This window comes from Lepidochelys kempii, chromosome 2 (assembly GCF_965140285.1).
Source record: "Lepidochelys kempii isolate rLepKem1 chromosome 2, rLepKem1.hap1, whole genome shotgun sequence".
NCBI classification, from domain to species: Eukaryota; Metazoa; Chordata; order Testudines; family Cheloniidae; genus Lepidochelys; species Lepidochelys kempii.
The window spans coordinates 258,920,429-258,935,120 of NC_136381.1; the positions used below are offsets into that span (position 1 = coordinate 258,920,429).

Below are 14,692 nucleotides of genomic sequence, written 5' to 3' on the forward strand. Positions count from 1 at the left end.
GGGGCTGTTTCTGTTGCCTGATTGGATGAGTTTAGCTCTCAGAATCAAGTTTCTTGTGTGAATAGTTGCTCTTTGAATTCTGCTTTTTGTGAATGTTCTGCATTATCCCTGTCACATTAACTATTTCGGTCAGCATTCCTGCCAGAATATTCATCTGCTTTAGTATTCACAAGGCAGAACCACTTCATTGAAAAATTCGAATACTTGCTCTGCTCTAGTTCCCAGCAATGGTGGCTCAGGATGGGAACTGTATGCAAAGTGACTGCAGGTTTGGGTGAGGGTTCAATTTACTTAGTAAATGAGAGTCCACTTTGGAGTGATCACCACCAGATTAGTGATCAAATGTGGATGAGGAGGCACCTAAAAGGTTTGGTCTCTTTGGCTGGGTATGTCACCGAAAGAAGCAGTGGAAGTGATTTTGTGACAGTGTGTCTGATAAAGGGAAAGAAGTGGTGACAGAATATACTCCTGTGTTCACACTCTATACACCATTGTAATAACGTTTGTACAAGGTGTGCCGCATGAGGAATCATTTAAAAACACATAATTTGCTGGTCAGTATTGCCCTGGTAAAGTATGTGTGGCAACATTGAGAAGTGATAAGATTTCCCTCTATGATGTTATTAACACACGTTCCAAAGCCCACAGCCCTGCCCATGCAGAAGTCAGGTCAGTCCTAAACAAAGGAATATGTGCTTGCCTTAATATGTATTTTAGCAGTAAGCTGAGTCATCAAGCAGGGAGGGACAGCAAAGGAAGTTCAACCAGGTGAAAAAACCCAGCAGGGAATATCCTTCCACATAGGCTCTGTGTTTCCTGGGTCTCAGCTGGCAATGTTTTTCAAGAAATTATAAAAAGGAGGGACAAACACCCCAAGGCACTCCTTTCTTTCTCTCCCTACCCATCCCATTCACTGCACCTGAAGAGATAAAGGAAGCCACCATGGGACTCTGGGGGAGGGGTCCTGACCTGAAGAGTTTGGTCGGTAAGACTGCTGCTAAAACATGTGGTGAGAAAACTCTGCTTCGAATCTAACAGAATACGTTAAGTTTGGCACCAGGAAGTGTTTTCTCTTTATTTTTCTGGTAGCCATTTCTGGCTTGTGTGCCTCATTACTTGGACTCACTTAAAATCTATCTCCTTATCATTAATAAACTTGTTTTATTGTTTTATCTAATCCAGTGTGTTCAAGTTGAAGTGTCTGGGTAACTCCTTGTGGGGTAACAAGTTGTGTGCATATTATTCCCTTAAAGGAATAATGGACTCAGAATATTTGTACTGTCCAGGCGAGGGCTGGGCCGTACAGGACATACATTTTTTGGGGGAAATCCAGGATGGTGGGGGGGGTGTTGGGGTCACCCTGCAATATAATCAGGCTGGTAAGAGCCATTGTTTGGTTGGCTGCAGCGCACACACAGATGTAACTGGGCGTGACTTACATGCTGGAGGCTGTTTCTGAGCAGTCTAGGTTGGAGGCTACAGCAGCGAGGCATTGTAAAGGGCACCCCAGGTTACAGGGTGGGGTGACGCAGCTGCTCATTAGTCTGGATTGTACCCTGGTATGTCACAGAAGAGTTCTATGCAAAGTTAAAAGACAGGCTAAGTAGGCAGGTAAAGGGGCTGCATATCATTAAAAAGGAATAGAAATAGCACAAATCACTCAAAAGGGTGTTTGTATCTGTTTCTCTAGGAACCAGTTTTATTCATCATAACATCAGGCATTTGAGCCGGGTCTATCCTGCTGGCTGGAGGACAGATTCTTCCAACTATAACCCAGTTGACTTGTGGAACGTTGGCTGTCAGATCAGTAAGTGCAATTGAAAGCTACCAGGTTGAAAATCGGAACCAGATCAACAGGGACCTAAATGTTGTTAGTATTTGATTGACCTGTGTGTGGCCTCAGTCCCTGAAGAGAGGACCTCCCGCCCCAAACCGCCCCCCCCCCGGGATCCCACCCCCTATCCAACCCTGCCTGCTCCCTGTCCCCTGACTTCCCCGACCTATCCACACCTCTGCCCCCTGACAGGCCCCCTGGGACTCCCATGCCCTATCCAAACCCCCCTGTTCCCCGACCCCTGACTGCCCCAGAACCTCCACCCCATCCAACCGCCCCCTGCACCCTGTCCCCTGACTGCCCCCCAGGACTCCCCACCCTAACCACTCCATGTCCCCTGACTGCCCCCCGGGACTCCCTACCCAACCCCCCACTGCCCCTCGCGCCGCTGCCACCCCCTTACCATGCCGCTCAGAATGGCAGGAGCTCGCAGCCCCACTGCCCGCGCGGCGGCGTAACTATGTGGGAGGGGCTGGGGGCGAGCCTCCCGAGACAGGAGCTCAGGGGCCGGCCTGGATGTGGCCTGCGGGCCGTAGTTTGCCCACCTCTGCTCTAGTATACTACGCTATGCTGTGCTATGCAGGTTCTTATACTGTGCTTATCGCTGCAGTATCTGAGCACATTCTAGCAATGCATTAAACAACCATGATTCATATCTGTCGTGAGTTGTTTGTTTTCTGTGAGATAGTGAACTCTTGGTATTCGTGTTTAACAAATGGAGAACTGAGAGTCAGAAGATACGCGCCCAAGGTCAGACGGAAAACCTGTAGCTAGCTAGGAGTGAATGTAGATCCCCTGAGTCCCAGTGTTGTGCTGTCACTCTGAAGCTCCATACTTCCTCATTTCCTGTAGCTGCTTCTTGTATTCAAAGCGTAATGTAGGTAATAAGAACAGGAGGACTTGTGGCACCTTAGAGACTAACCAATTTATTTGAGCATAAGCTTTCGTGAGCAACCGCTGTACTGTAGCCCACGAAAGCTCATGCTCAAATGAATTGGTTAGTCTCTAAGGTGCCACAAGTCCTCCTGTTCTTATTACCTTTTCTTTGTGCGGATACAGGCTAACACGGCTGCTACTCTGAAACCTAATGTAGGTAATGTAATTGTGCATGTTCCATGCCTAACTGATAGAACAGTATTTCTCAATGACCGGTTCCCGGACTGGCATCGGTTCCTGAGATCTCCCTGACACAGTTCAGGAAGGCAGCAAGCCAGTCCCTGGTGTCAGAAAGGTTGAGAAACACTGCACTAGACTGCACCAGTATGGTTCAAGACCCACAGTAGTGGAGGAATATAGTGTGGCAGAGTAAGCAGCAACAGCAGCTGAATAAGCAAGCTGGTTATTTAGCCCGTTGTCTGTGCCTTAGCTGGTGAGTTCCTGGGTCCAAACGTAGCAGATCTAACACAAAGTAACACTCTTTTAAAATTCGTGGAACACTGAAACTTTGAGGAGATACGAATGTTTCAAAAACAAATTGTGAAAACAAGGGCTCCATGAAGCTACTCGTGAAATAAAGTATTTTTGCCCATTCCCCACCCCCCTGGGGGGAAGATGGTCCAATGGTTAGAAAAAGTGCTTGAGGGTCTGGCATTCTGGGTTCTATTCCCAAATACCACTGTGACCTTGGAGAATTCACTGAGACCAACATGGGTGCTGAAAATTAGGCACCTACATCCATATTTGGGAACCTGAGTAAGTGGGCAGATTTCAAAGGTGCTGAGCGTGCACACAGCTCTCTCTGAAATCTGTATTAATTTATTTATCAGAGGAAAAATAGAGGTGTGAATGAGAGGATCATTTTTGTCTTTAATTTTTGTAGGGCACTTAGGACTTAGTGGTCATGGTGGAAAACCAGCTAAACATGAGCTCCCACTACCATGTGGTGGCAAGGAGCGTTAAGACGATCCTCGGATGTATAAGCAGAGGAATATCGAGTCGAAGCAGAGGAGTCGTATTGCCTCTGTGTACGGCACTTGTGAGGCCACTACTGGATAGGGTGTACACACTTCAGAAAAGGTGTTGAGAACATGGAGAGGGGCTCGGAAAAGAGCTACCACAATCATTCAAGGTCTGGAAAACATGCCGTATAGTGAGAGAGTAAAGAAGTTCAGTCTATTTAGTCTAGCCAAGAGAAGGTTGAGAGGTGATTTGATCAGTCTATAAGGCTCAGATCCCCAAAGGTGTCTAAATACCTTTGAAGATCTGGGTCTAAGTAATTACATGGAGATTTCTGAAAATACAGAGCTTCTTTATCTAGCAGACAAAGGCCTAAAAATCTCCAATGGCTGGAAACTGATGCTGGATGCATTCAGACTGGAAGAAAAATACAGTTTTCAGTGAGTTAATTAGCCATTCAAACAACTTACCTATGGATGTGGTGGGTTCTTCAGCACTGGAAGTCTTTTAACCAGTATTGAATGTCTTTCTAAAAGATACACTCCATTTCAACCTGACGGTGTAGTCTCAGTTTAGGAATCACTGGGTGAAATTCTGTGTTATGCAGGAGGTCAGACTAGATGGTCAGGATGGTCCCTTTAAAATCTGTGAAATCCTCATGTGAAAAGGGCTGTAGGAAGCGAAGTTTATCACTATTGTGCTGCAGATCACGAAGGCAAATCTTTATATGTATGAAGGTAGCTGTATTGTGTGAAAAATCACTAGAAAACCACTTGTGCTGGCTTACAGGAAGGTGAATTTTATTTTTTTGTTCCAGTTGCCTTGAATTTCCAGACGCCAGGCCCAGAAATGGATGTTTACCAGGGTCGATTCCAGGACAATGGGTTTTCTGGGTATGTCTTAAAGCCAGAATTCCTTCGGGACAAGCAATCCAAGTTCAATCCAAAATCCATCACAGAAGGAGTCTGGTGGATGCGGAAGAAACTCCAGATTAAAGTAAGAATTGGAGTAGGAAAATTGTAACAGCAACGCCAACTTTGTGTGCTTCTACAGATCTAAATTCTGCCACCTCTACCGACACTGAGCAGTACCTTCACAGCCCCGATTCACCAAGTTTGAAACTCCTGCTTAAATCCAGCGCGTCATCAAAGTTGTTAATCATGTACATGAATCCCATTGACTTCAGTCTGAATTGGGGCCTCTGCGAGAATTCCTTTCAAAGCCAAAGGGACTACTCAGAAAGTAAGGCCCCAGTTCAGCAAAGACTCACGCACATGCTTAACGTGATGCACAGAGTAGTCATTGGGATTATTCAGTGTTCATAAAGGGAAGAAGATATGTAAATCTTGGTAGGATTGGGGCCTATGGTACTATAAGGTCTTTGGGGCAGGGGCTGTCTTGTTCTGTGTTTGAACAGTGCCTAACACAGTGGGGTCTTGATCTGTGACTGCAGCTGCTAAGACGATCACAATTCAAATAATAAATTATAATAATAATGCGTTGGGGTGGCAGAGCCCAGCTCACAGAAAGCACTCTCTTTTCATGACTTCACCTTCTTGGTTTAGTATAAAACGTGTGAAAAGGATAAAACAAGGGTAGTCCAGGCTCATATGTCATTATTTATTGTTATGGTTACAAGCATTTATTTGGCAAACATCCTTCAGTATTAGTTCAGGGTATAAACCGCTCATCAGCAGGGGTCCATTAGGAATTCCTTCTCCCTGCCCCTTGCCAGGGCTATTGGAGCATTGCACAGTTGACCAAGAATACTGTGGCCGTTTCACACCTTTCCCCGAAGCATCAGGTGCTGGAGTCAGGATGCAAGTTTTGAGAGAACTGTGGTCTGACTTGCTATGGCAGACCCTGTGTTCCCAAAGGATATTGCCTGGAGAAAAGAGATGACAGTTCTGAAAATCAAGTCTCATCCTGAACGTGTGCTACTGTCCCCTCTGCTTCCTCTGCAGATCATCTCCGGCCAGCAGCTGCCCAAGGTGAACAAAAGCAAAAACTCCATCGTTGATGCAAGGGTGACAGTCGAGATCCATGGGGTCCAGCGGGACAATGACAAGAAACAAACCAAAGTAATTGAAAACAACGGTAAGAGGGATTTCTGTATCACAGCTTAGCTTCACACGCCATCAGAGCATCCCAAGACCTTGCTGGCATGGTTTCACTCTGTACACAAGTAATGTCATGTAATTCACACTCTAACATGCTTTCATGTGATGACATGCTCCAAAGTGCAGCTAATCGTGGCCTCCCCTAACCAGAACAGCTCATGGTACAGAACAGCAGGCTCAGATCTGGGCCTGCTGCCATGCCTAAGCTCCTGGTTATGGACAGTGGGCCAGATCCTGAGCTCATTAACACTGGTGCAAATACAGGATAAGTTCATGGATTTGTTTCCATTGGGCTCAGGCCTCAATAGCTTTTCAGAAGGAAAGAAATTTCCTCTGGCGGGATCAGCCTGTCCTTTGCAAGGAAGCTACTGTGCGGCCTGCTCTCAAGCCCGGAGAGGATTCATGAGAGGCCACAGTCGTATGTTTCTGCACTGGCTATGCCACTGTTTCCCTTGCCCCTGGACTTGTCTGCTGGGATCTGTCCCCTCTGTACACGAGTCTGGTGTCACCCATTCAATGGGCTGTGTGGACTGAACCACCCTCCTCATAGCACGGAGCTTACACTCTTTGATGGGACAGGGTGGGGAAGCTTCGTATCTGTCCTGTGGATAAATACAGGACTTAATTCACCAGGGAAGCCAAACTGGCACCTTTCACTGGTGCTAAATTCACATACATCATGGATGTCTAGGAGGAAGGATGAAAAGCCTTGTGGTTACAGCCTGTGACCCTGGAGAGCTGGGTTCAATTCCTGCTCTGCCACAGACTTCCTCAGAGCCTTGGGCAAGTCACTTATTCTCTCCTACATGCAGTTCCCCATCAGCAAAATGGAGACGATAATACTTCTTTCCTCACGGGCTGTTGTGATGATGGATCATTAGTAACAGTGAGGCTATCTGATACTGCACTGAGGAGGGCCATATAAATACCTAGAGCAAGAAATAACTTAGGTTCCTTTCCTGCAAGACTGATCCAGGCAGTAAATAGCTGTCAAATCAACATACACATTCCTCACAGAGATAGGGAAATATGCCGCTCACAACACACACAGAGACTACATTATTGTGTGGGATCAAAGCCAAGTGCATATAAACACCGTGTACATTTTCTCCAGGGCTAGCGGTGTTTCCCTTTTCCTCCTTTCCTTTCTTCCTGGTTTAGATTTCAGTTAGTAAAACGTGGCCCCGCTGCAAAAGTTCTTGTCCGTTTCCTTTCAGGCACATGGCTGTGAGTTTAGAACCACGTCAGTAACTTTCCCACCAAACTCTGCACTGTGCTGTTATCTGCACTGTGCATATAACATCACAAGGTCTGGATCTACAGAGCTGCTGTGCGCCCCCCCCTGCTCCCGGTGACTTCGGGGAGGTTACTGGCAGGAATGTTTACAGAAACAGGGACTTTTAAGTGAATGTTGCAAAATGGGATGGGAATTCCACATTTGTTATTGTCACTATTTGAGCTGGAAACCTGATACGAGTTACATCAAGGGCTATGTCCTGCATGGCCCTGAGGCCCAGATCCTCAAAGGTATTTGGGCACCTAACCCCCATCAGAACTTAAACACCTCTGCGGATCTGAGCCTGAGTGCCCTCAGCTTCCACTGAAGTCAGTGGGGTATTCTCACCTTGCAGGAACAAATCCCAAATCAGGGAACAGATTCAATGGGAGCTGGGAATGCTCGGGATTTCTGAGTATTAGGCTGTTACCAGGTAGGGGCCATAGAGTACAATGCTGAGCTATTGCTTTGCACGTGCAAATCCCCTAGTGACAAAAGCATAGTCCTGGGGCTAATGCTGTCACATCCGCCCATCGCTGACTATCTTGCCTTCCCACAAAATCTAAATGGACCGAATGCCATAGATGAGACCTTAATTGTTAACACTGCCCTGTCTTATGCACCTTGCTAGGAGGCAACCACACTGCTGAGGCATGATTCCCTCTCTGCTTCCCTCTAGCTTTGGGGGTACAGCCATGTGCTGCTGACCCAAACCAGCAGCAAATTCTGACACCCCCTGCACCAGCACAGCTGTGCTGGTCAGCGCTTTATGGGTGGAGCCAAAGCTCACTCCATTCACCATCTACTTGCTCCTGGGTCTGGGTAGCTGATCTGAGTATCGCGCGCAGGGGAGTTCGTACTGCCTCTTATCCCACAGCATAGATGTGTTGTCCAAGTCACAAGGTAGCCTCAGTGATTTACTTAAAGTCAGACAGTGAGTCAGTATCAGAGCTGGGCAGGAAGCTTCTGACTGTCAGCCTAGGTCCCTATGCACTCGGCCACACTTCCTCATCTCCAGCTGACCCAGACCTTTACAACAGATCAGACTGGGCTGGAGATCTTGTGGGATCTCTTACCAGATCCCCAGACATTGCTGCTTTTGCTCAGGCTGCAATATGGCCAGAGCAGCCTCTATTCTTCTTTTTGGCATTTCCTGGATGGAACCAGAGGCCTGAGTCAAACAAAGGGTAACGTGTGGTTTGAGTTTGACGCTGGGAATGATCAGTGATCCAAAAGAGGGGGTGGCTCTTGTGTCCCTCACAACCAGATTGTCCAATCCCTTGAAGATAGAGAGAAACCCCAGAGGTACCACCTTTGGCTCCAGATCCACTGTTCAGATCTGGGGTTTGTTCCAGCTCTCTGGGCCAGTTTTGAACTCCAGACCTGGATCTCAGGTCAGCTAGTGACCAGCCCACTCTCAGGGTGTAGGTGGGGGCCCAGAGCTGTGTTTATGGTAGGGCTCCTCTCTGTGAAAAGCTGACGCTGTTTTATCACTGGAGAGGGGAGATGACGATAATCCCTTCCAGCTGCGCTATTTCTTTTACTAACTGGTGAATGAAACTTCAGCAGTTCTTTCTGTTAAAAAGGGTCTAACAAAGAAAAGCTGCAGCAGATCTCACTCGGTTTCATCACTGACAAAGTGGTATTGTCCGTATGCAGAAAAGAAATCCCGAATCAAAACTATAAACCAGTTGGACAGAGACCTAATCCTACCTCGGGCAGAACTGCTTACTCAGTCAGTTGGAGCTTTGCCTGAATCAAGACTGCAGGGCTGTGCCTGTTGAATTCTCCCTGGCACTCAGGGCTGTTCTCCTGAACTGTTGCACTTGTTCCTGTTCGTCTTAGACTTAACCCCATATGGGACAACTGTTTTGCTGATTTCAGCTGCAATTTGCATCTGAACCACCCACTACATCATTGGAGAAGTATCCTGCTGCTTCTAAAAAGACACACTATGAACCACAGTTTGTGCTAAGTCAGGTAGCCGTGCCATGTACTCACAACAGGTAGGCAGGGAATTTTGGATGAAAGAGGGATTTTCTCTTTCCCCTTAAGATTTATCTGTTGAATTCATGGGGTCAATTCAGAGAATACTTGTGCAGCACTGGATCCTGCAGATCTCTGCTCACCTTGGTGACCTACTTGACATCAACACTCAACCGGAGTCACTGTTGGTTATTCCTAAATGGGAATTTACAGCCTCCGAGTTAGTTCACCATGGAAGGGCTTCTGCAGAGTACCAAGAGGAGAAGGCAAATCCCCCACAACTAGAAGAGAGCCACTGGGTCTTGTGGCAGAAGAGGGGACCCCATGAGCTAAAGTATGGTCAGAAATGCCCCAGTAGAGTGAAAACGCTTATTTCAGTCAGATTATTTTGTGGTTCACATTGTTCCAATCAGTTCATAGATTTCTAGGGTGAAATCTGGGCCTCACTGAGGTCAGTGGCAAAACGCTCATTGATTTCTGTGGGACTGAGATTTCATGCATGAATTTTAAGGCCAGAAGAGACGGTTCAGATCATCTGGTCTGACCTCCTGCACAATGCAGGCCAGAGAATTTCACCCCGTGTTAGCTTGTGGCTGAGCGGGAGCATATCTCCCAGCATGACAGCCCATCTTTATTTCAACTTGGCATGACTGTTTTTATTTTTCTGCTCCCTTGCTCAGGGTTTAACCCAAACTGGGATGAAGAGTTTGAATTTGACATTGATGTCCCCGAACTTGCTCTGGTCCGTTTTGTGGTGGAAGACTTCGATGTATCAACCAAAAATGACTTCATTGGACAGTACACCATCCCCTTTACTTGTCTAAAACAAGGTAAGGAGCTTTGTCTGTAGCAGAGCAAGCCACACTGGCTCGGCCCTTTAAAAACAAGCGGTGCCCTAGAGAGGCTAACGGCCTGGATTTTCCCACACGACCAGCTGTTACCCTGGGACCACTTGCTCGTTCAGTGACTGCCTGAGTCTTTGTTAGGATTAGGGTAACGTGGCCTCCAGAGACTTCCCTTAAAGGCCCAGCATAAGCCAGTACATTGGCCACTACGGAATGGTGTCATTGTGTTGGAGACCCGAGTAATACATTGTAACAAAGGAAAACACGCACAGTGGATTCACTCGCATTCATTCAGCAGGAAACAGGATGTGGTTTGAGCATACTCTGAAATAAAGCAGCCTCACTTCAGCATGGTTTCAGCCTGCCTCCGAAAGGCCAGGTACTACAGGAAGCAGTGGTGTTAATTCAGAAGGCAGTTCACTCCCGTCAGGGTCAGGCACAATACGAAATCAAGCGTCTGAACACTTGTGATCATGAGTGATCTATTGTAAGCGTAGTGGGATCAGACCCAGTTTCTGGTCATATGTGAACTCTGCCCATTGTATTCCTAGCAACTTAATAACTACTGTAATTAGGGTTGGATAAATAGGGACCTTTAAAAACAATCAGCATATATTGTTTATGGAGTAGCATCTATAGGGAAGCAGTGATTAGGGCAGGATGGCAGTAGTAGGATTCCTGGTTCCTATTCTTGGCTCTCCCACTGCCTGTGAGCTGCTGGGCAAGTCACTTAAACCTAACGTATTCACTGATCCTCAGATGGAAAGAGCTGTAGAAGTGGCGTAAAGTGTAATTGTGGAGCCATACCATATCACCTGTGCACTATTGTACCTATTATATATGGCCCAAAGTTACAGGTCAGGGAAGGAGAGGACTCGAGCGTAGGAAATGGAAGTGATGTGGGACAGTCACTCTTTAGCATTGCAGTAGAAATGCCCCTACTCCTGCGTATGAAAAATAAGCAGCTTTCTCACGTCTTTACATCCAATCCCATGTTGTTGCATGTAAAACATTCAGAGTAGCAACCACATCAGGACTTGAAACTGAACGCTCGTGTCTGTGTATTTACTCATTCCAGGCTACCGCCACATTCATCTTTTGACCAAGAATGGGGACCCGTATCCATCAGCCATGCTTTTTGTGCACATCAATATTCTGGACAATAATTAGAAACAGCAGAGAAACCCATCTTTCAAGAATCAATGGACACTGCTACAGACTAAAAATGAACTGAAATCTGTCCTCATCCCTACCCTGTGCAATCCCCAGTGCCTTCTCTGGGCTTGGAAGAGGTATAAGTCAGTGCAGCCTGACTCCCATGCTGCTAAAAATACCTTTTATTCTGTACACACCCTCCATTCATTATGCTGAAAATATTCTGACCTTGCTGTTGAGATTTTGTTAATAAGACTATTCAACACATTTTGATTTTTAATGAATGGTAATTCTAATTACTTTACTTCTGTTTTTATAGAGCAGTTTAGGGATTTTAAATGGAATTTAGATTTAGTTAAGGGTATTGTGTTTGTTCAATGGAGGGCAGATGTGACCCTTGCATCCTTGCCATTGTAAGGGTGCACATCGAAACTTTGTATAAGCAATATACGGTGGACAAATAAGCCCTGATCCAAAGGCCAATGAAGTCAGTTGTCTTCAGATCAGGCCTGTCCTTCACTCTTTTAAATCCTAAATTGAGACACAGTTCTGTCCTCTTTACTACAGTATAAAAAGCTACACTACAAAGATCACTTTTATTTTGTAATATGATGAAAAAATATGTGAACACTACTCCACGGATGTGCTATTTGCATCCAGCATGAACAGGGCTGAGTCACATTCTTCAAAGGAAAGAAGAAGTTGTAAGTGGGGGGAGTCTTTTTTAAACACAGGATGACCACAGAGACTTAATTTCACAAAAGACAATGTAAGTGTATTAAAGTGAAGGTATGGAAGGTTGTTTTTAAATACAGTAAGTTAAACATTTTCAGTGTGTATGGAAAACATCTTTTTGAATAAGGAGATGCTGAGAAAAAGGCAGTAGAAAGAATAATTTTAAATGTTTATCTGGTTATTATTTCACTGGTTGGAACCGAACATCATAGGACAGTAAAAAGAGGTGGCAGGTCTCTGAAAATGAAAGCAGGAAGGTGTGTGGGTTGTTTTGTTTTTTCCAAAATACAGCTACAGAGCTAGAGGAATAACGTAGAGAGAAAATAATATATTTTCAAAAATTGTCCACACTTGAGTTACTGATCATACTTCAGACTATTAAAAATGGAAGCATTCTGAAAAATACCTGATTTATTTTTCATCCTTTCTCCTCTTTTGTTACTTCTTGCAATGCACGCCCGAAGATTGTAAGCCTTATCTGTTTCATCGTTCATATTCAGTCAGCTTCACTTTGTGCTAATGCATGACACAATAAGAGGCACAAAACGATTGGGTGAAGGAAAGATGTCAGTGTCTCTTTGCGTCCTGTTCCACTCACACCCCCACACGCCCTTGGCCCAAAATAGCCCAGGTGAGTGCCCTTTAGCCAACACAACAAAACCCCTCTATTCATTAGGGTTTCTGGTGGAAAATGTATTTTGCTGCAGTGTTTGCTAGCAGATATGTTAACCGTTCTTCTGGACACTGCTGTTGGCTGGTGTTCTAAACAATTAGCTGTTTAATTGTTGTTTGGGGACTTCGGATTTGTGTCTAATCATTAAAAATACCCAGCCAAACCCTTACTTTAAATTAGTTACTGGCAGCTAAGGGAGCATAAGTGCTCGTGCCAGCCGTACAAGCAGGTAAGCTATATTTCAGCATAGCCTTGTTTCCTACAAACGTCATCTATTGCTACACGAGCTAACAGCTTCTTCGCACTAGGTCTCTTTAATAGCATGCACCCAAGCTATAGAGCACTCCCTGTTCAGGAGTACCCTGATCGCTCACTCTGCTTTCCCTAGCTGCTTACCAAAATTGCCCAAAGCATAGGCCCATGATTCATTTTTATAGTCTTGCGGCAATCACGAGGGCCCACCTGGGTTTCCCAGGTGCCTCTTATAAAAGAGGCTGCAAAGTGCCTGCTCAGGTCTTTGGCATCAATCTTAGCCCTAACCAACCCCACCAGAGCATAATCTTTCCTTTTAGCCAGAGGACAAATAGTTGTTTTTGGAGCAGATAGAGCAGGACTTTCATGCTGGCATCCTGTAGCGTATGGATTTGTTATAAACTGGCAGCCAACGCATGTGTTTGACTGCTTAGGAAGTGCAGCTTCCAGGTGGGTGTTGTGTAACTGCTGGGGAGCAGGAGTGCGGGGTCAGAAAAAAATTAGTGGCGAGCCAAAGCTACAACCGAATCCCTGCTTTCGCCTGCCTGCTGAGGCTGTGGCTGCTTGTGAGGGGCTAGTCCCATCCTAGAGGGGGGCCAGGATAAGGGGTGGCTCACCAATAGCCAACCTGGGGCATCCCTGCTTTCTCTGCACTCAGCATTGGCCCAGGCTGTGGTGGCTACTTTCTATTTGGCTGGCCAGCGGCTGCTTGAGGCAATCTGCCGGCCCCATCGTCATAGGCTTGGGGCAGCGCATTTGGCATGGTTTGCCCCCCTAGCATGAGGCCAAAAATTTGCCAGGCCAAATCTGAGTGAGTGGCGTTGCGACCTGGTGCACAGGGTCACAGCACCTTGCAAATTTGGCCCTGCTGCCTCTGTCTTGTTGGAGAGGAAACCAGGCCAAATCTGCTGCTTATAGCAGCTGCCTAAAAGTCAGAGGGGAACCAAGGTCCTGGGTGGGGCAACTGCTCCCTTGTGCCACAGCAAATGAGGCTCCTATTGGGGAGCGAGTAATGTACTGGCACTGGGTATGGTTATGATGGTTCGTGGTAGTGACGTGTGAGAAAACCGCATGGCCTCTCTGTGCCTCAGTTTCTCATTTATAAAACATGGCTCATGAGACTTTACCTTGGTTGTAAAGTGCTGTGAGCTGATGAGTGCTCTGTAAGCACAACGTGGTGGTGTTATGCAGAGCCTGTATCTGTGTGCCCTCACCCTGCAAACTCTCCTTCATTACAGGAACTCGTACTCACACAAGCCATACCATGGACTTCAGTGGAGTGACGCGTGTGAGGCAGACGTTGCAAGATCTGGCCCCAATGAATAAATTTTAGATGTATAGTGGGGGCTAGACTCCCAAGGGAGTCCCGCCTAGTGGAATTTGCAACCCCAAGTCAGGCACCCAGGCTCCCTATACCATGCATGGGGGACAGTGAGGTACCTAAAAGGGATTCACAGATGCCAGCTTGCTGAGGGGGGAGCTGCCGAAGCTAGCTAATAGGAAGTGCTGAGGAGAGGGAAGTGGCTGAAGCCCTGCCCCTCAACTAACTCCAGGCCAGAGGGAGGTGTCTACCTCTGCTAAACCAGGTTAGTCCTTTATCAAGGCAAACCAAGGAGATCATAGAGGTGCCCCCATACCTAATGCCCCACTGACTAGAGCACTCAGCCGGGAAGTGGGAGCCCCAAGTTCAAATCCCAGCTTTGTCGGACTCTGAGCAGGGACTTGAAGCCAGGTCTCCTATCTCCCAGGTGAGGGCCCTGACCACTGGGCTGTAAAGTTGGTCTTGGACCCCGCTGGCTATTGAATTGTTTATATAAAGTGGAACAGCTTCAGCAGGAGAACTTGAGAGACCCACCGCAGAATGCCCTGCTACAGCCACCACAGCTGTGGTTTGTGGGGGCCCCAATCCAGTCGCTGTGC

At 46.7% G+C, this 14,692-nt stretch overlaps 1 protein-coding gene across 3 annotated transcripts in view; it reads left to right on the forward strand.

The window, feature by feature from the left end:
• Positions 1-12,250, forward strand: part of PLCD1 (phospholipase C delta 1) — a 91,673-nt gene extending 79,423 nt beyond the window's left edge. For 2 of the 3 annotated variants that reach the window (XM_073334724.2, XM_073334723.1), the window contains exons 11-15: positions 1,691-1,807; positions 4,548-4,726; positions 5,695-5,827; positions 9,793-9,942; positions 11,036-12,250. In XM_073334724.2, the coding sequence (XP_073190825.1) occupies positions 1,691-1,807; positions 4,548-4,726; positions 5,695-5,827; positions 9,793-9,942; positions 11,036-11,127 (671 nt within the window). In that variant the 3' untranslated portion in view covers positions 11,128-12,250. Of the gene's footprint in view, positions 1-1,690; positions 1,808-4,547; positions 4,727-4,783; positions 4,913-5,694; positions 5,828-9,792; positions 9,943-11,035 lie in introns of those variants that run through there. The other variant, XM_073334725.2, reaches the window with a different exon arrangement.
• Positions 12,251-14,692: the final 2,442 nt, after the last annotated feature.